The sequence below is a fragment of the Vulpes lagopus genome, chromosome 21 (assembly GCF_018345385.1).
Source record: "Vulpes lagopus strain Blue_001 chromosome 21, ASM1834538v1, whole genome shotgun sequence".
Taxonomy (NCBI): Eukaryota; Metazoa; Chordata; class Mammalia; order Carnivora; family Canidae; genus Vulpes; species Vulpes lagopus.
Window position 1 is genome coordinate 29,166,833 of NC_054844.1, and position 20,235 is coordinate 29,187,067.

A 20,235-nucleotide genomic window follows, 5' to 3' on the forward strand; every position below is an offset into this window, starting at 1 on the left:
ACAGTGCGATGCTATACATCCTGAGATAGAAGCTACGGAAACATTGCCGAGGAGGGGATTAATGTTTCCTAAAGGAGTTAGCAAAAAACTTCGTGGAAGCAATTATACTTGAGTTTGTTCTTAAAGGATGAAGACATGTTTTCCAGGAGAGGAAGAAAAAAATTCTAGACAGGAAGAATAGTAGATAGAGAACCATAGGATAGAGTGATACACTCGGGAAATGGTTGTGAAGATCTCTGTGTCTGGAAACAAGATTTTTTTATTTAGAAAGTCAATTTTGGGAGATAATGTAGTGAATGCAGACATCACCAAATCTACTCAAGGGTTGTAGATACTTAGAATTTCTTACTTCTAAGAAAGCTTTGTACAGTCTGTGGACAAAAAACAAAACAAAACAAAAACTCTGCACACTAAACTGAGTCTTTTGGGGAATTTCTTACAAGGAATAAATTAGTTTGTATGTCTATTTCAGATCTTGCTCTTTTGTCATCCTCTCCTCTCCAACCCTTAGATGACTAACCATGTGGCTCCACCTGCTTACAAATTTGTACATTGACATTTTCATAACTTAAACTTAATGGTCTGTCCTAAGTGAATATGTGTATAAATTTTTTAAAAATTCAACAACTGCCATTTTCCCCCTGGTCAATTTCTGCATTCTTGGTAATTTTCTGAATCTGTAATATTTCTGAAGATTCCATTAAGCTATAGCACTACAGAACATACTAAAATATTTTATGAGTAAATTATCATTTTAATCTGAATCTGAAATTCAATTAAAACTCATAAGAAACTACTCTGGAATCAAAACATTAACAAACAACCCTATCCCAACATTGTTTTAATTTTAAAAAGAATCCATTTATTGCTATAGAGGTTGGCACTTTGCATAGGAAAGTTCTGGCTGTCCATTTCAAGCACAAAAGGAAATGTTAAAAATCAGAATTGTTGGGCAGCCCCGGTGGCGCAGCGGTTTGGCGCCATCTGCAGCCTGGGGTGTGATCTTGGAGACCCAGGATCGAGTCCCACATCGGGCTCCCTGCATGGAGCCTGCTTCTCCCTTTGCCTGTGTCTCTGCCTCTCTCTCTCTCTGTGTCTATGAATAAATAAATAAAATCTTAAAAAAAAAAAAAACCAGAATTGTCTTCTTAGGGAATCTCATTAGTAATGGATTTTTTTTTATTAGTAATGGACTTTTTCATTTTTTCATTAGTATTGAGTATTTTTACGTACTCTGAAAGACTGTGATTAACAGTTTGTAAAAAAAAGGGGGGGGGAGATGCTTCCAGTTTGGCTTCAATATCTATACCATCTGCTGTGCATCAAACAGACATTCCCTAAGTATACATTGATTTCGTACATTGATTTAGTCAACATTTTTCTTTCTTCCTACTATGTGTCAGGCTAGTTCTCAGTTTTAAACACTGTTAATTCCACAAGATTCAGAAATGCCTAAATCCTAAGTTCAAACAAATATTTTAATTCATTCAACATTTTGGAATTTCTGCTTTTATGGAGATTGTGAAGAATTAAATTAGCCTATAATTTTTTGTTTTGAAGTTGTAGACAAAGACGGGAAGCAATCTGTTCTTTGTTAATTCTTTTCCTTAAATATGTAGTGAAGATTTACAGTTTGTCGGATACCCATGCTATAAATTGCAATGGCCTTGTGTCTTTTAGGTCTGCAGAGCACAGGTGACACAAGAATATTTGCATTCTTTTGTATTTCAGTTGGAAGCTCCGCTTCTTTACTTTCTTCTCCTTGATGAAATCCTTCTTGTATTAAGTTTCATTTCAGCTCCCTTTCTGTCTGAAAAATCACACACTTTCAAGAATCTGCATTAACTATTTCCTCAACTACTATCATTTCCTTAACTCCTGTTACTGACTTTGGTTTATAGGTCGCTTCCAGGGTAATTTAACCATGCTATGGATTTTTTTTAAAAACTGCCCTATACCCAAGTACCTAGATATGTTTAGATAAAATGTAACTAAATCAATTTCACTTTCCATTTATGAAACAAAGTAATAGACCCAGGATGGACAAATCTGTATGATCTGTTTTCCTGATATGAAAATCATAAGCATTGTGATTTTTCTGCTTCAGACAGCTGAGGTGGCACTAGCTAACCTCAAGAACAAATATGAAAATGAGAAAGCAATGGTGACCGAAACTATGACGAAGCTTAGGAACGAACTGAAGGCTTTGAAAGAAGATGCAGCAACTTTCTCATCCCTGAGAGCAATGTTTGCAACAAGGTAATAGTTTCTTCTTCCAAGAAAGACTTTAAAATTCACATGGGTCTCTTGAGTGTTGTTTGATGTGTAGTCCAAGAGGATAAGGAATGAAGAAAACATTTGAGATTCTACTCTGACAAAGCGAAGACAAATGTTTTGTGCTGTTTTCCAGAGCCCTCTACTGGACACACTGGATCAAGCAATTCTTTTACATAGAAGTGCTTTAAAATTAATGTAATAGATATTTTTTTCTAGATCTGATGTGCCCAAAAGAATTAGATAAGGGGAGAGAAATGTACTTACTAAAATAGCTAGGTATTATATTATCACCACTGAAATTTATCTCTGTGACTAAAGGACGTAAAGATACTTCTCATTAGTATTGTATGAGAAAGACACCCTCATTATGAATATCAATATTCACTGTATCAGCTAATTACTTGTACTAATGTACAATGAATTAATAAATTATAATTATTAAAATGTAATTGTATATATCACCACATTTTTCACATTTTTCACATTGCCCAGCTAATTAATTGGACAAATATTAGGGACTACTTTCCCCTACCAGTTTCATTATCACAGTACGAAGTACTGTACTTCGTTTTTAAACTTGAAGTGATTAAGCATGTATTGATTCAAAGGTTTCAAAATCCCAAGATTTTCTTTTCTTTTTTTTTTTTTTTTGACAAGACCTGTATTTACTTCTTTATTTTTAGAGAGAGAGAGTGAGAAAGCAAGAGAGTGCATATGGAAGGGAGGGGTAGAAGGAAAGGGAGAAGCAGGCTCCATGCTCATGAGATCATGACCTGAGCCAAAATCAGCAGTCCACGCTTAACCAGACTGAGCCACCCAGGTGCCCCATTAAAATCATGAGATTTTCAAAGATGTTGCCATCCTTTTTTTTGCTGTCAAAATTCAGTACCAAAACAAAAACAGTCATATATCTTCTATGATACAAATGTGGTACAAAATTCACAAAGCATAACTATGGCTTTATTTGTAGATTCAGTAAATAATCTATATGTAGCTGATATAAATGTTAAAAAAAAAAGCCTGGGTTTTATAAGAGCCTTGGAGTTTGTCCAGCTTCTTTGTGTATCAGGAGAGAAAAGTTTCAAGCTCACATTTTGTGATTGACTCTGTTAGTGATGATAATATACATTATATATATATTCCTCTTTTAAAAAGAAATCACAACTTTTTAAAGGGACATTTACAGTCTCAGTCTGGTTTGTAGAAGAATTATTTCTCCCAAATAGTACATTTTCACATTATTTATCTTTTTATGTATAACTGCCCTTCTCCATAATATTTTTTAAAATATTGTTATCTGAGCAATTAAAATAAGTCCAGGGTCCTGAAATCCACCTTCTATTTTACTAGGACTCAGTCTTTCTTATGGTATTCCTACTATGCTTCTTGACATTTAAGGTTAAAAAAAGTGGGACCCACCTGGATCTCAAGTTCTCTCACTAGAGTGTTTTTATTTTAAAATGCTGCAAGGCTTGTGTTAATTTCAAAGTTTGTATAGTACATTTTAGATACCTCCACCAAATCATTAACTCTCAGCTGGTGCATGAAGAGTATTTGTTGTTATCTTAGTAGTAGGTAAGTAAACTCAGAAAAAAAAAGTCTCTGAATAATTGTGTGATTAATTCTTCCTTCCAAATGTTTATGTGCATAGGTTTTACTTTTGACAGGGAAAAAAAGATCACTGAGCTTATCTTTCTGCTATAGCATGAGCATCAAAGCCGAATAAAGATATTCCTAACAGCCTGCTATATCTGTATCAAACCCTAAGAAAATCATGGTTTTCTTTGACATCTGTTGCCTTATCATCTGGTTGAGAAACCTTTGAAAATATTCAAGTTTCTAATTCAGGCAAATCTGCCATATTGAAAGCAATGCAGCTGCAATCTGTACTCAAAATCCATAAATATAAAGAAGGAAATGTTTTTTTTTATAAACATGGTTATTCTTTTGCATCCTACAGCCTGGTCTATAACAAACTTGTCACATCCCTCCAAAGACTACAATGTTACACAGTAGAAGAAGCTGCTGTAACACATCTGGCACGCTGTGAATATTGCCTAAGACTTTACTGTTCATTCTCCTGACACCAGGGGCAACCTCCACAATAACTCTGTCCTTGTGGTTTAAGATGTTGCCTCTTATAAGTGTCCATATATACTCCATTGTATAGATGAACCATCAGTTATTGCACCTGCTTTATCATTTCCAGTTCTCACTCCATTCTGCTCTGGGAAGACCAGCGTTCTAAGTCTAAATTCCAGTCCAATTCATTATTCCCCAACTTAAGTTCGATGTATAATTTCACCAGGATTTTCTCCTGACCACTTTTTGTTTGGGTTCTAGATGTGATGAATATGTCACACAGTTGGATGAGATGCAGAGACAGTTAGCAGCCGCAGAGGATGAGAAGAAGACTCTAAACACTTTGTTACGAATGGCTATCCAGCAAAAACTTGCCCTGACCCAGCGGCTGGAGGACTTAGAGTTTGACCACGAGCAGTCCCGACGCAGCAAAGGCAAACTTGGAAAGAGCAAGATCGGCAGCCCTAAAGTAAGTGGGGAGGCGTCAGTCACCGTGCCCACCATAGACACTTACCTCCTGCATAGGCAGGGCCCACAGACACCCACCATTCGGGTCAGCAGTGGCACTCAGAGGAAAAGGTATGCATGCAGCGATCTTCATAGTATGGTGCAGAGGCCAGATTTTTAGCTAACTGCAAAAATTAATGTGCTTTTATCATGGAGGATGGAGGAAGGGAAGGAAGACACACAAACTGGGAGTGGGTGTCTAAACGGGCCTCCTCGCTAATGTTGGTTTTTCCAAATCAAATCTTTTTTGATGATTGTGTGGATTTATTCCTTTCTGTCCCCCACGCCCCCACCTCTTGATTAACCGTAATATAATTTTTGAGTATCTGTCAACATGTTTGCTGTTCCTTGTATGCATAAATATGCCTCTCCCCTACCTCCAACCTAAAAATCGGTAGCTAGAAGGTGGATATTAAGAATGAAGCTACATCTTACGTGTTTTACATGACATTAAAAGTCATTGTACTTCTGGTAATGGTGCTATTTACCAGTTTCTCTTTAATGGGGCAAGGATGTGGGTATGTTCTCTTAGGGAAACTTTTGTCTGTATTACCAAAACTGACACCTGACTAGAAGGGGATGTCTATATTGAGGTAGAATGGAGTGGAATGTGCGTAGTCTTTTTCTTAAAAGCAGTTTTTGTGCCTTTTCATTTGGTATGTGAATGTTGCTCAAAGAAATCATTTGCAAGGTTTTTAGTGGCTTGATTTTGTGACCATTTTACAGAGTCCTGGATGTTGAATTACTTACCCTGTATTTTCAGTTAATGGTAAAATTTTTATTAGGAGCTTTCAGTAAAGAATCAAATAATAGAAATATTTTCTACTTGCGGTACAAACTGACTAACTATAATAAATTTCTTTTCCAGTATCCAGTACAGTCTCCAAATAGGGTTGTATCCTGGTATGGAAACTAAGCAATTAGCAAAAATCTTGATTTACATGTTAAAAAAAATTAAATGCCAATATAAATAATGTTGTCACTGGTGAGGCTTTGAAAGGTAATTAAAGTAAAACTTTTTTGTTTCCTATATGTATTTTCTTGGATCTCCTGCAAGACAATTTTCACCTTCCCTTTGTGATCAGAGCCGTCCCAGGACTTCAGGGGCTACCTACCTACAGAATTTATTAAGCGTTCCCCCTGGTCCCACCTCCACAGAATCATTTCTTCTGAAGGGCCCCCCTTCCATGAATGAATTCATCCAAGGGCACCGGCTCAGCAAGGAAAAAAGGTTAACCGTGGCTCCACCAGGTAAACATTTTTTCCTTGGGTGCATGTGATGCAAATGATTAGCTGAATAAACAACTCTCCCCTTCCTCCCAACCACTCATGCCCACCCATCTATGGAGTCAGGCTTTGACGATGGTCAATTCCTGAAATACAAGACGCCTTTACACTCAGCGTCCTGTTTTCTCCTTCACTCGGCCAGACAAGCATTCCGTAGGAGTTGCCAGGGGCTTCCTCTTAACAGCCAAGGACGGAAAATGAGAGTTGGAAGGAACGGGATAGGTCAAGGGAACCTAGCATCAGGTGTAATGCAGAGCACACACCCAGGTCCTATTTGCAATTTGGTAGCTCATAGCGATTCCATCCTGATCAAATTTTGTCATTTTGTTCTGATCGTTTTTAAGGTAATTTCAGTAAAGGGAGCCATCTTTATAAAAGTTGCTAATCTCCTTTTGTAGTGACTCAGAATGTCTCCTCAATGATTGTAGAGAAAATAGAAGAAAAATCCTCCCAAGGTTTTGCTCCTCAGGAACATTTACATCTTTGTGTGATATCCTTGTAGTCTGCAAGCCCTTATTGATTTATGCTTACCAGTATGCTCACATTTTATTTTTAGCTTCACCATTTTGCATTTTTTTTTCTCTTTAAAAAATTTTTTTTCCAATGAAGAGCTTCAGTTGAAAATGTAACTTCTGGCAAATGGAGTTCAGCCTTTTGAGAAATCCCTGCATGCTAACTCTAGGTCAGAGGTAGCACACAGGAAGTCCATGGAATAAAATAAGCCCAAAGGCAGCATAACAGCTGGTTGTCACAGGGAATGCAAAATTAAAACTAATTCAAGTTACTTGTCAACAGTTAGAAACTCAGAGATTTCACGTGAGCATCTATTTCTGGCCTCCCTTGAATAATTCTGAATATCTGGCAGCCCGAGGTCAGTGCTCATGCATGTCAATAACCTGTCAGAGCTCTGTTGAGTTTACTGCTTTTAAACAGGGCAAGCTTTGCAGTTTTCCACAGCCCCATCACTCCTGAGCACTGGTACCCAGATTGCTGCACTTGTCTTCTGAACCCTACTATAGTCTTTGAGTTTGCCACAGAATTTTGTTTTTTAATTCACCTTGATTTTATCGCCTACCTCATTTACTTTGGTTTTTACCTTAATTCCTTTTTGGAAACCTCAGCCTTTGGATCTCTAATACTTTTCCTTATCTGATTCGTGAATCAGCCTACTGATTGGGATTAAAAGGTGTGATGTGGAAATTTATAGCACATATTCTACATTCTAAGAATATTTGAGTAAATTAGTAGTGTTAATGAGTATAACAGCCAAAATGTACACCAAAAAGAAAAAGAAATAAAAGAAAAAAGCAGCAACTCTACTGGACATTCTTACTTTCATAATTCATTATTATGACCTATTACTTCAGACTCCTTTGAAAAGTACCTTGAAGTATCTGTAAATCACCAAAGTGGTTATGATTCATTAGGACACCTAACTTCAATAAAACCCACCAGCTGTTTTAGTGTTCCAACTGGATTTCGTAGCACTATACTAGAACCTAGAAAAGAAATCCTGTGATTAGTAAGTAATCCTACTGTTTTTTAATTGAAAAAGTGACATATCAATCAGACTAAAAATTAATAAACAATAGCTATTTTTCATTTTGTATATGATCATTTGATCCTTATTTACATTAATATGTATTTATATCATTGTCATTACATTGTCAAAACCATTAAGATTATATTGTAAACTTTTCTGTGTTACTATCTTGTCCATTTTTATTTTTAAAGGATGTTGTATCATAAATTTTATTTCAGATGTTACCACATTAATCAGTACTTCTCTTGTTAACCACTGGGATAGTTATTTATTCTGTTATTTTATGCCGTGCTGTTAGAAATATCTTCATGCAGTCAACTTCTCATCGGTTCATTTTTTTCTTGAGCGAGATCACTGAGCTAAAATTATGAACATCTTTGTGTTTTGTGCTCCACTTTGATATTGTTGTCAAAGAGAGTATATCAGAAAAAAAAAAAAAAGAGAGTATATCAGTGTACCAAAAGTCTTGCAAAACATTTTTCCTGTTTTTATACACTCTTAATCTTTCTACTACTTATTGCACATTGTACACATCTTAGAACTCTAAGGCTAGTTAGCATACATGAATGAGAGTACTATTATGTTGTCTTAAATTCTTTAGGTTTGAATATCTAGAAAATACCATTGGCCTTAGAAATTATTATTACATACAAGATTAGAGATACAAATAATATGGCATTCAGAATCATCACTAGGCCAATAAATCCTTATAATGACAATGTAGCATACTGATAAACCTTACATTTTTAACCATTTATTTGAAGTTAAAGTAACTACAGAGGGGAGGAAGTAAAGCTGTTATTACAGCCTAAGGAATTTTCAGTTATGTATCATAGGCCCAACCAGATTAGTTCTTAATAAATTTTTAGATCAACCAAGCAACATTTTCTAAAAAGTTTTGGTTAAATCAATTACTATAGAAAGTAACTAATTACCTTCACCAAACAAACTATAACTTCTAAAAATATTTGTGTTATTGACAATATATATTATTTTTTATAGACTGAACTGTATTGGGTAAGGCATATTAAATATTATTTATGATGCTTTTGCTGTATAAAATGTGTACAATAAGCCAAGAAAAGGAAAATATGCCATATATCTCCAGTCCTATATTCTCCACAAAAAATATCTTAAACCAATGGAAAAGAATAGATTTGTAAAGTATTTTTAATTCATGAATTTAATATAAGTTACTGATAATTATAAAGTTTAGTAGCTAGTAACAATATATAGTCATCATTTAAAAGGACAATTCCCTGCTAATTTATTAGAATGTTTTCTGATTAAGTTTTCTAAAATGTATTCATAATATATCTTTGTAGGTGATTATTATTATTCTAATAAGTGGGTTGTTTTCTATTGAGGAACACTGAAGTAATTAAATTAATTAAATCGTTTCAGTAGAAATACAGAGTTAAATTTGGTTTGGATCCTTTTGTTGAGGAATTATGACAGATTTAAGTCTCACTTAAAAATTTAAAACACAAAACACAAAGTATTATTTACCATATATAAGGGATATTTTCAAATAGATTTTATTTCTATGAGATGCTCAGCAGAAAACTCCATCTTCTTAAGCCACAATTTCTCAATTTCAGGAGAATCAACTCTAGAATGGGACATTGATTTTCAGAATTAATAGATTGTTTTGTACTAATTGATTTGCAACATTAATACAATCTTTTAGAGGAAAATTCTGGCCTTGGCTTCTGACTTTGACTGTTTCTGCTGCCTCATCCCCCCAAATTTCAGAGTTTCTGTCCTTAGCTTATTGGCTTTATTGTTGTTAACTTTGTCCTTATCTTGGCATACAAACTCCAGTGTTCTCGCCTATATGGCTACCAGCCTTGATAATTTGAGTCAAAAAGGATCCTGTTGTCATCAATGAGTTTACAATCAGGCAGCAGGTAGTATATCTTCATAAAACCATTGGTTGTTTTATATTATTTATAATATAAATGTCTGTTGTATATTATTTATATAATAATAATAATAATAATAATAAGAAGAAGAAGAAGAAGAAGAAGAAGAAGAAGAAAAGAAGAAAATCTTACCATTTTATCAATAATTAAAATCAGCCTGCCAGAATATGTGAAAAAAGTCCATGTAATTTATAGGCAAGAGATGCTATTTCTATAAGGAAAGACTTGACCACATGATTTGTGGAGGTAAATTAGGTTTCTGAACCCAACTGCAATGTGTATGTGTTTGTGTGTGTGTGTGGAGGTTTCTCCACTATACCAAGCAATTCTCAGACACCAGCCCGGTGTGCTACAATTCAACTGAATTCTGACACTGTCTACCCAAAAGTACCATTAGAGTCTGTGTGTTAGGTGTCAGACCCACAAGACTGCCCCTCCTCCTTTCCAAACTCTAGTTGAAAGCTCAGGTTATTCCTTCTGCTTCTGACCAACTGGCTATAGATTAGAGGGTCAAGTGACCCTTGACTTCAGACACCAGTCCAAAGTTTAGGTTGTTACGTATATTTCTAACTGACTGGCTCTGAATCAGAATTCCCATGACCCCTTCCTCAGATTCCATTAATTTGCTGGAGTACCTCAGAGAACTCAGAGAAATATGTTACTTACTAGTTTACTAACTTATAAAAGGTTATAACTCAGAGACAGCCAGATGGAAGAGAAGTGTAGGGCAAGGTATGGTGAAAGAACTTGGAGTTCCATGTTCTCTCCCAGAAACACCACTCTCCCCAAATTTCCACACATTCACTGACTCAGTCCTTTGGGGATTTTATGGGGGGTATCATTACATAGGCATTGTTGATCAAATCATTGGTCATTGGTGATTGATTCAACCTTCAGCCCATCTCCCCTCCCCAGAGGTTGAGTACTAGACTAAAAATCCCAAACCCCAATCACATGGCGTGTTCTCTTGATTCTTGTGGCAACCAGCCACCATTCTTAAAGTCACTTTATTAAAATAACTGAGGACACCTTTGTCACTTTCAACACTTAAGAAATTCCAAGGATTTTAAGAGCTGTGAGCCAAGAACTGGGGATGACAACCAAATAAAATCTTTCTTACAAATCACAATATTGCAATAGGATATACAAGAAATCTCAAACTTGATAAAGCAAGTTTGAACTCTCTTCTTGAAGTAATGGTCTAAGCAATTTGCTCTTCACCCTGTGTTTTCCACGTAGGAGCTTTTCCTTTTGGATGTTTTGCTTTCCCCTATCATTTTAATTCCGGCTGTCCCTCCCTACTTCTCTCTTTCTCTCACACCATTACTGAATGAGTGTAAGAGAATGGTATTGTTTTGAAATCTGAAAATTTTGTGTGATATTTTAGATTTTGCCAGTTTTTAAAGCAGCTCACAGAAATGTGTTAACATGATCACCCTTTTAGATGTATAGTCAACAACGGACACAAACATGTTCATTAGTGAAACTTGCCTTTACATTTCACTGCATTCAAACGACATTTGTCCGTTTTTTATATTTCATTTTGTGTTCTGAAGCATGTACCAAAACCACATTTCTTTCCCTAACTCATTCGCTCATTCACTCATTCATCAAAATTTAACAGAATGTATTGAGCTACCACTATGTGTCAGGCACTTCTCTTGGCTTTTGATATATGTAATTTAAATGAATCATCATCCCTGTGCTTTAACTAAGTAATGATGTTAATAGATATTCCCAGAATAAACAGAGGAGTTGAGGTAGTTAGGAGCATTCTCCCAAAAGAAATGTGAGCGCTGGTCATGCAAAGTGACTAGACTTTGATTGGCAAACAATAGGGATGCAGGAGTGGGTAATGAGAAGAGCCTTCTACAAGAGGTCAGCTTGTGCAAAGGCCACAATCTTGGGGACTAGAAATTGGAGCGGGATCTGGGAATGATGGGAAATGATACTGGAAAGACAAACAAGGACTTGAAAATTGACAGGTTAGTGAGAGTGGACCTTATTCCATGGACATAGATGGCAGTTTTAAGAATAAGACCAGGTTTTCATTATATTAGATTGCTCTGATAGCAAGGTGGAGAATGGATTGGATGTGGCCAACATGTAAGGTAAAGAAGTAGATAGGGAATCTTATGAAATGTGCAGATGAGAGGTGGTGGAAACTCGGAATTAAAACTGGAAGGAGTGTAAATGTTGACACGTGTCTGCATTTAGAGAAGTCCAACCATACCTGAGAGCCAGTGTGTCCCACGTATACAAAACCTACTCTAACTGCCTATCTCCTTCATCCTCCCTCACTTTGTAGGAGCCCAATGGATGCTATTTGAGTGGATTTCCTGAACTAGCAGACAACCTCAGTGGGTTTTTTTCCTAAAATATATTTTTTTCCTCTAGGGGTTTCTCCATTTTTGTGAGTTGCCCTTCCCCATATCACTATACTTCCTACCAGCCGCATTCCCCAGAGGGTTCAATTCTTGAAATAGCCGGAGTGAACGGCATTCTGTTTGAAACTTGCAATCTTTTAGGCTTGTATTTTCTCTTAATATAGCTTCCTCTGCAGAGGAAGGCTTGGGCATTTTCTGATGCTAGTTTGGTATCAAAACAAAATAAAAATTAAATAAAAAATAATTCAGGGATGCCTGGGTGGCTCAGTAGTTGAACGTCTGCTTTTGATTCAGATTGTGATCCTGGGGTCCTGGGATCGAGTCCCACATCAGGCTCCCTGCAGGGAGCCTGCTTATCCTTCTGCCTATGTCTCTCCCATTCTTTCTGTGTCTCTCATGAATAAATAAATAAAATCTTTAAAAATATACTAAGTCAGAAAATTGCCAACCACATGTTTAAATATACATGTTTCTATCTGGGCCCAATGTAATATACAATTAGAAATTGGCTCATATTTTCAAATTTTAGTGTAACATACATGCTGCAGGAGTATTTTTCTTTTGCCGGGTTAGTCATGATTCATTTTACAGTGGAAATGTCCAACACCCTCACATTGCTTTTCAGTCTTTTTTCAAGGAGCAATTCCATGTTTACATGAAATCTTTTACTATAGAATGAACTTGAGTTGGAATGTTTAATGTTAAGAATGTCATCTGAGAGATGTGTCTCTTCATTAGATTACCTCTGTCTCTGTGATAACAGATACAGTACACAATTGAAACCTGAAAAATGTATCTCCTTTTTCCCCAATAGCTCCATGTTTGCTTTGTTTAGATAAATACCTAATATTCCGTAATTTAACCGAATGTTTTGGTTTTCATTCAGTTGATTAACTGAATTTCATATAAAAATATTTTAGAATTTTAAGATTTTTCCCCTTCCTTATTTTCTCCTACAAAGTGTCGAACCTCTATGTATCATATACACCAGTTTTGCCATTGTGTACATAAATGCATACAATTTATGAAGACTTTTCTGATCCCTTATATTCCCTAGGTAGAATTACTGGCCTCCTCCTCTGCCTCACTACAGATGGCATAGGCATAGTGTCTTAAATCACATTCCTCTATGAATCTATAAGCTTTTGGGCGGGAACCTTGCTCCTTGATCTTCTAATCTTCAGGATCTTGCACTGTACCTGGCACATAATAATAGGTCATCAATTTGGTAGATAATTGATAATGAGTTCAACTTGCCTACTGTATCTCAAAACATATGGCCTTATTGTGGTTTATCATTTATACATGTAGTTCTTCTAATATATAGATTATAAATAGTGTTTTTTCAGATGTGATTCACTGTAGGTAATATAATAAAATCTCCCAAAGAGTTGCATTGGGAACTTTGCAAGTCAGTTACTCACTTCTCTTATTATTTAATTTAGGCAGTGTGAGTATATAATATGAGATATATATATAAATATAATATTGAAGTTTCTTTATTTGGTTATTTTTATATATGGATACCTAAAAATCAAGGCAATCATAAGAAAATATCCACTTTACAGGGCAAAGTTTATGAATCAATGTAGTATGGAATAAAGTATTATATATAAATATGTAGGCTTTCCTTACTTTTTACTTTCTTTTATTCCTTTTTAAGTTTTTAAAATAATTTTTAAGTATATTTTCAAAGATAATGATGGTTCAAAATTTAAAGGGTAAAAAATATAAAGTAGCTCTCTCCCAGACTACTTGTGTCTTTCCAGAAACATTCTCTATATGTGCAAGCAAATATATAAAAATATGTACATATATAATTACAACTATGTATTATATATGTATTAACATTGGCACAACCACAAACATTGTTATACATGCTATTTTTTTTCACTTAGTATATCTTGGCTTTCTTTATGTCAATATTCATCTTTTTGTTTACTTTTAACCAGACGTTATGGAGAACAAGGAAGATACTTGAGCCCTTCATGAAAGCTTGAAATGTTTTCATGTATAGAATAGAAATATATCTTGCCAAACAATAAAATGACCCACAAGAATGTTTCACCTTCTAGACCAGAGGTATTTGGTAGAAAAATAATGTAAACCAGATATGTAATATTAATCCAGTAGCCATATGAGGAAAAGTAAAATGAAACACATGAACTTAATTTTAGTAATATTTTTTAACACAGTGTATCCGTGATATTATCATTGCTACATGCAATCGATAGAAGCAATTATTGAGATATTTTATGTCCTCTTCTTAGACTTTGAAACTCAGCATATATTTTACAGGTGGAATACATCTCATTTTGAACTAGCCATATTTCAAATGCTCAGTAGCCAGATTTGACTAGTAGCTACTGTATTGGACAGTATAGTTCTAGATCTATTTACTTACCAATGGTTTTAACTAGATATAATATCTGCGCAGAAACCTAAAATTTTACTCAGTAGCATCTAATTGTACAATAAGACTTAAGATGGCACATATTTAGGTTTTCTTTTGAAATGAAAAACTGGACCAAATGTTTTTTGTTGCAGATTGATTCTGCTTTGTTTGTCTCTGATTGATGGCAATGCTCTTTTAAACAGGTTCATAGTAATTGTTTGTAGGCTCTTCTTTATACACCTGTTTTATTTGTTACTAGGTCTCTTTGTCAATATTACAATTTAATTCCTATTGTTTAGGTATGCCTAAGAAACCATATGTCTTAAATAGTCTTAAGATAATAATACAACTTGATTTTTTTTAAAAAATTGGTGTAATCAAGCTTATAAAAAATCTGTTTTATTTATTTTAAGTAGAGAGTACATTGAAAATGTTTATAATGCATCCTGCCAATTTTAAATGGCAGGATTTAATGATACTATATAGAGACAGAAAACACAAAAGAACTCTTTCCAGATGGGTCACATGTGTTTTCCTTTTGTCCAGGATAACAGAAAAGATAAAGATAATACTAAGTAAATAATTTCATGGTGCATACTGAAGCTACTCAATAAATAATGCAGTGATTAATGGAACATCTGATGACCACAATTCTGTCAGCATTTTCATTTATTTTTTTTTAATTTTTGTTTTTGTTTCCACTGCTTCCTCTGTCAGGTATACTATTCAGAACTTAAATTTTCTTAATAGACTCCATATTCAAAACCTAAGCATTGTAAGCAAAATAAGTGATGATAGAAGGATCACTGAAGGGATCCACATGAAAACCAACATTGCAGAAGGAATGGACATATTACATTAGATAATATCTTTCAATCCTTGTTGATGATTTTAGTATAACTATGTCGTTTTAAAGTCTTTTAAGTTTTATTAATATTTTATTAAACTCATGGAAATTGAAAATTTCTTATTAAATGCTTTAAGGAAAAAACTAAAATCTTTCCCTAAGATATCCATTAAGTGAAAGAAAACATCACTTTTTGATATACCTAATTACATATTCAGGGCCAAAGTGGTTGGGTCATACTTGTGGCCACCAAAGTCCAACCATGTGGTGCTGAAGATAGAGGCCCCCAGAAAATGGCTGAGTCTGGAGGGGTAATGAGGGGGCACAGATGGCTGAGACACATAAAAGGCCCAGGACATTCCAGCCAATTATTGCCTTTCTCTCCTGACTCTGCCCAAAGGACACTTTCCAGCTCACTAAAAATATCAATAGGGAGATAAAAAATATGAAAGAAACACACCTCTAGGATTGGTTTGTAGATCATAGCTCCTGATTCACACTCACTGAAATGACCAGGCTCTGCCCCCAAATGACAAACTAGACCAAATACTAAATTAAGAAATTGCTCATGTTCTCTTACTACTTTCTACTTGTGCATGCTCCCTACCATCAAGTCAGAGAACACCCTTTATCTACCAACCTGCCATCAATTACTTACCTACAGCACTTAACCCTTAGTATCTTTGTATCCTTTGTGGGTGTTGGGTGCTACAACTGTCTATCATTAGCATTGCCTTGCCTTTTTATCCCAAAGCTCCCGGTACAAAAAAGAGTTTCAGTACTTAGCTCCGCTGGAATCTCTCCCTCATTGTATTCCAGGGGGAAATGGCCACCAGCATCTTCTCTGCTATGTTTACACATAATCCAGTCTGCTAGTGCTAGCTTATTGTATTCTACTATTTACCCTCACTGTAACTACATAACAACCTCTATTATTTAAAAAACAGCAACAACAAACCCTCTGATCATAAGCATTTCCCAGGATGTTATGTCCAAACTTCGACATCTTCTATTTACAAAGAACACTAAGAAAAATATAGTAAGAAAAAGCCACAATAGGTGCCCAGCAAAGCCAATCTTGAGATTAACAGCGTAGACTCTCCTTTACATTTATAACAATATATAGATGGTTAAATGAAGAAATACTGAAGGAACTTCTCCCAGTTCTGAGACTCTCTGATTCTATGAATACAAATTATTCTCTTCTTCACTGGGACTGGAGCTTGTTGTATACAGCCCATGTTTCTAAATAGACTTGTAAGTAAAAATATTTTAAAAATCTCAGCACCAGTGGTGTTGGTGCATGATATGGAGGCCACTGATTTAATTCAGAAATGTTTCTTTAGCGTCCATCAACATGACAGCCAACCAAACTCTTCTGAGGCATTGACAAATATTTGGGGAATGGACCTTTCTACATGATAATAACCGTGGCTTCAGTGGCTCTCCTGAGCTCTAAGCAAGTTGATCCAGGTCTGAAGGAGCAGCCTGAGTTCTCTATGAGTGTGTGCAAATGATCAGGAGTTGTAATGCTCATGGAAAGGCTACACTTGCTATTAGTTCCTTTGTTTTAAATGAGGTAATGAAAATGTAGTTCCATAGCACTTGCACCTAGACTACATAAAGTGACTAGTAATTAAACTTGTAGAGCTTAATCAACCAGAAAAGATTCACAGTGCACTGTATTCATTACATAATAATGGAGCATCCAGCCACACTGGTTTTCCTTTTGCACAATTGTATGTCCCTTCTATACACCCCTGTCATCTGTTGATGCTCATGTGGTTTCCTGGGCTGTTTCTCCAGTGTATTGTGCCTGAAAGATACAAGAGGAAAAAGGAAAAGCACAACTCAAAACTGTTGCTTTATTCCTTTCTATTGTTTACTTTTTTAAAAAAGGAAAGTCATAAAGATGTCATATAACTCTTAATTTTACTGTCCTTTAATTGTCACCTCTCAGCCAAAAACAAACAATCATTGATATGTTCTCCATATCACAAGTCCTAAAGTTTTTAAGAACTGGACATGTGAAAGCCCAGTTCGTTTCAGTTTTGCTCATTACTGGACTCTGGGGATTTTCTTTTTCTTTTTTGGTGTATAGGTTATGTCACTTTTCTGTGTCCAGACCATAAATCAGATCTCTTTCTGAACGACTGCTTTTAAAGCTGGCCTCTTATGTAGTTCCATTAGTGCGCAAAGGTTCTCCATAGATGGACTAGATTAGATTGTTACTTTTACAATAGTTAAACAACTCTCATTTCAAATATTTGTCTTGATAGATTTATATGAAAATATGTGTGTTTGTTTTACAGGATACTGATTTAGAGCAGGACTGTCCTTTTAGCTAAACCTACTTTTGGTGGATGTAAAACCGTTGCTTTTTTTAGTTGAAGGGGATAAACTTTCCTCTCGTCAAGGACTTTTTTGTTGCTCTGATGCTGTTCATCTAGTCCATTTTTTGCTCTAACCTGAGCCTTGTCTCTCAATTCTTCATTGCACATAAGAGTATATCTTGCTACAAATAGAATCAGTCTATGATCAGTTTAGATCATAAGCTCTGAAATTCAAAGTTTAGAGTAGGAGGGGGTACCACCCAAGACTCTGGCACAGACATCCCAGTGAGGACACTGCCTAGTGCAACTTACAATACCTATTTCTGGCTGTCCAGGCAGTCCTGGATCTACCTCTATTCATATGTCCTTAAAAAAAAAAAAAAGGATAGAAGAGTCACTTACTCTGAGTAGGTATTTATGGAATAAGCCGTTATGTAATGACAATAGAATCAGTTAAACATAAATTTTTTTCTCTTTTTATGCACTACTTGACATCAAAAGCAAAAAGAGGTAAGTTGGCTATATACCTGTAGGTGAACCTTATTTTCTCTAATAGAATTATTCCTGAGTAGCTTTGCTTCAAATAAGTTTCTATAAATCAAATACTTTTACATTAGGAAGCTTGTCTTTGTAAGTCCTTATTCTTTTCTTTGAAAAATGAATAAGCATCTTCTGTAAATATTAAATATTATTACTTAAGTACTACTTAAATATTTAATAAAAATTCATAAATTAAATATTATTTAAATATTTAATATTTAAATATATTGCTTTTCCTTTCATTGAGTTGTGGTTTAATATGCTTGTGAGGACATAGTGCATTTTGTAACACTTGGTTTAGTTTGGGGGTCTCTGAAATGTCTCCCCCAAAAAATATGGATTACATAAGAATTTTCTCTTTTCTAAGAAAAGTAAAAAAAAAAAAAAAAAAAAAAGCCAAGAAACAATTGACACTGGTGAAAGCCTATAGTTTTCAGATCCATCGCTTTACAGAGGAGGATGCCCTGAACCTCTCAGAATATTTTCTAGTGTTGGGGTTTTTTAAATGATGAAAAAATATTAAATAAGAAAATCAAACACATTTCACTGAGTGGTGTCTCATATATTTTTCTGTAGGGGATATATTTTCCAATGGATATTTTTAGTGGGTTTTTGGTTGTAGTTTAACTTAATTTCTCTTTTGTGTCTTTTTGATGATGAATTAATTCTGACATTTCAAAGGTATAGCTGGTCTTCACCTGCTCCATGCTATTATTGACTTTGCTGAATGAGAACAGACCATCGTGCCACCTTGAGTTAACTCTGTGCCAGCTGACACTGTTCTTGGGAAGGTCATTTCTGAACGAAAAGCTGTGTTTTCAACGGGTGTTTAATTGGTGTAAGAATCTGGCAGCAAAATGTCCTTTTACCTCTTGGTGCCACTGTATTTTATCACCCCCTCCCCCAAATTTATCTTCTGTCTTTCTACCGTAGGCAGTTGATTACACACATGCTCTTGGTTTCATTGTACATTGTTCAGGAGCAGAAAGTTGACTATACTGCAGAGCATTTGTATTTTTCTCTTTTGCAAGGTTTGAAATAAAAAATAGATTGCGAATATTGCTTTGTTTTATCAGCTAGTCATATGATATCCATCAGGACAGCAAATGGAAAGCTGGGTGAAAGTTTCTGCCTATCTATGATGACTGAAAGGTCTAAAAATGTGCCCTCTTCTTCTTCACAAGTCATACTCCGATTCTACATCGTTGAAGACAATTTTAATGCTTGTCACCAAATGTGATAAACTGTATGCCGTTGTCATTTGCACAAAGGCAGAGCCAGATTTTTTTTTAAGATTTGTTATCAGAAAAAAAAAAAGATTTGTTATCAGGTCATATTTTTGCATCGTCTACATTGAATTTTTTTTCTATATATTTCAACAATCCTGTCTTTACTGTGCTTTGGAAAATTTTAATGAATAATGATTGTTTCTGACTATCAAGGGTATAAACCTATAATGGAATTTGCTGTGTTAAACACTGATGGAAAGATAAGGCGGAAGTGTCTGGTGAGATGAATTAGCAGATTATACTCCTGAGTAGTCGGAAATAAGGCTATTGTGTTGTCTGTGGATGCTTTCAGAGAAACTAATGTATTAACAGGATATGTCATATGTTTGGCGAAAAGGGATGAGATAGCCAACTCTATGTGTTTGATTATAAAATGCTAAAAGTTGTTCACAGCTCTCCATTTTTATTTGTGTCAATGTACCATTAAGTTCATCATTAGATTTCTAAAAACTGCTTCAACTTTTCCTGATTACTGTTTATATTTATGTCGATGTTTCTATCTCATGCTTTCCTTATTTTTTTATAAAATGTTTCAACTTTAAATATTTATTTTTTTCCTTAATTCTCTTCTCTGTATGTTTTTTTCAGTTTATGTGTATAGGCATCCATAGGACTCCTTAAGTGTTCAAGCTGTTACTATTAGGAAAATGTATTTTGATGCTTCTTACCATTAACTTTTCTGTTAATTCACTAACACACTATTAATCATTTTGTAGATTTAGTGAGGAATAATTCAGTATTAATATTATTTGGCATACTTTAAATAATGGCAATTAAAATTATTTTCAAGATTTATATGTCAAGGTCTTAAGATTACAAAGAA

General features: G+C 35.0%; 1 protein-coding gene across 5 annotated transcripts in view; it reads left to right on the forward strand.

Annotated features, from left to right (window-relative positions):
- BICD1 (BICD cargo adaptor 1) overlaps positions 1-20,235 on the forward strand; it is a 256,755-nt gene that overhangs the window by 215,962 nt on the left and 20,558 nt on the right. For 3 of the 5 annotated variants that reach the window (XM_041735907.1, XM_041735908.1, XM_041735910.1), the window contains exons 7-8: positions 2,108-2,259; positions 4,621-4,828. In XM_041735907.1, the coding sequence (XP_041591841.1) occupies positions 2,108-2,259; positions 4,621-4,828 (360 nt within the window). Of the gene's footprint in view, positions 1-2,107; positions 2,260-4,620; positions 4,939-5,923; positions 6,118-20,235 lie in introns of those variants that run through there. The other 2 variants (XM_041735906.1, XM_041735909.1) reach the window with 2 other exon arrangements.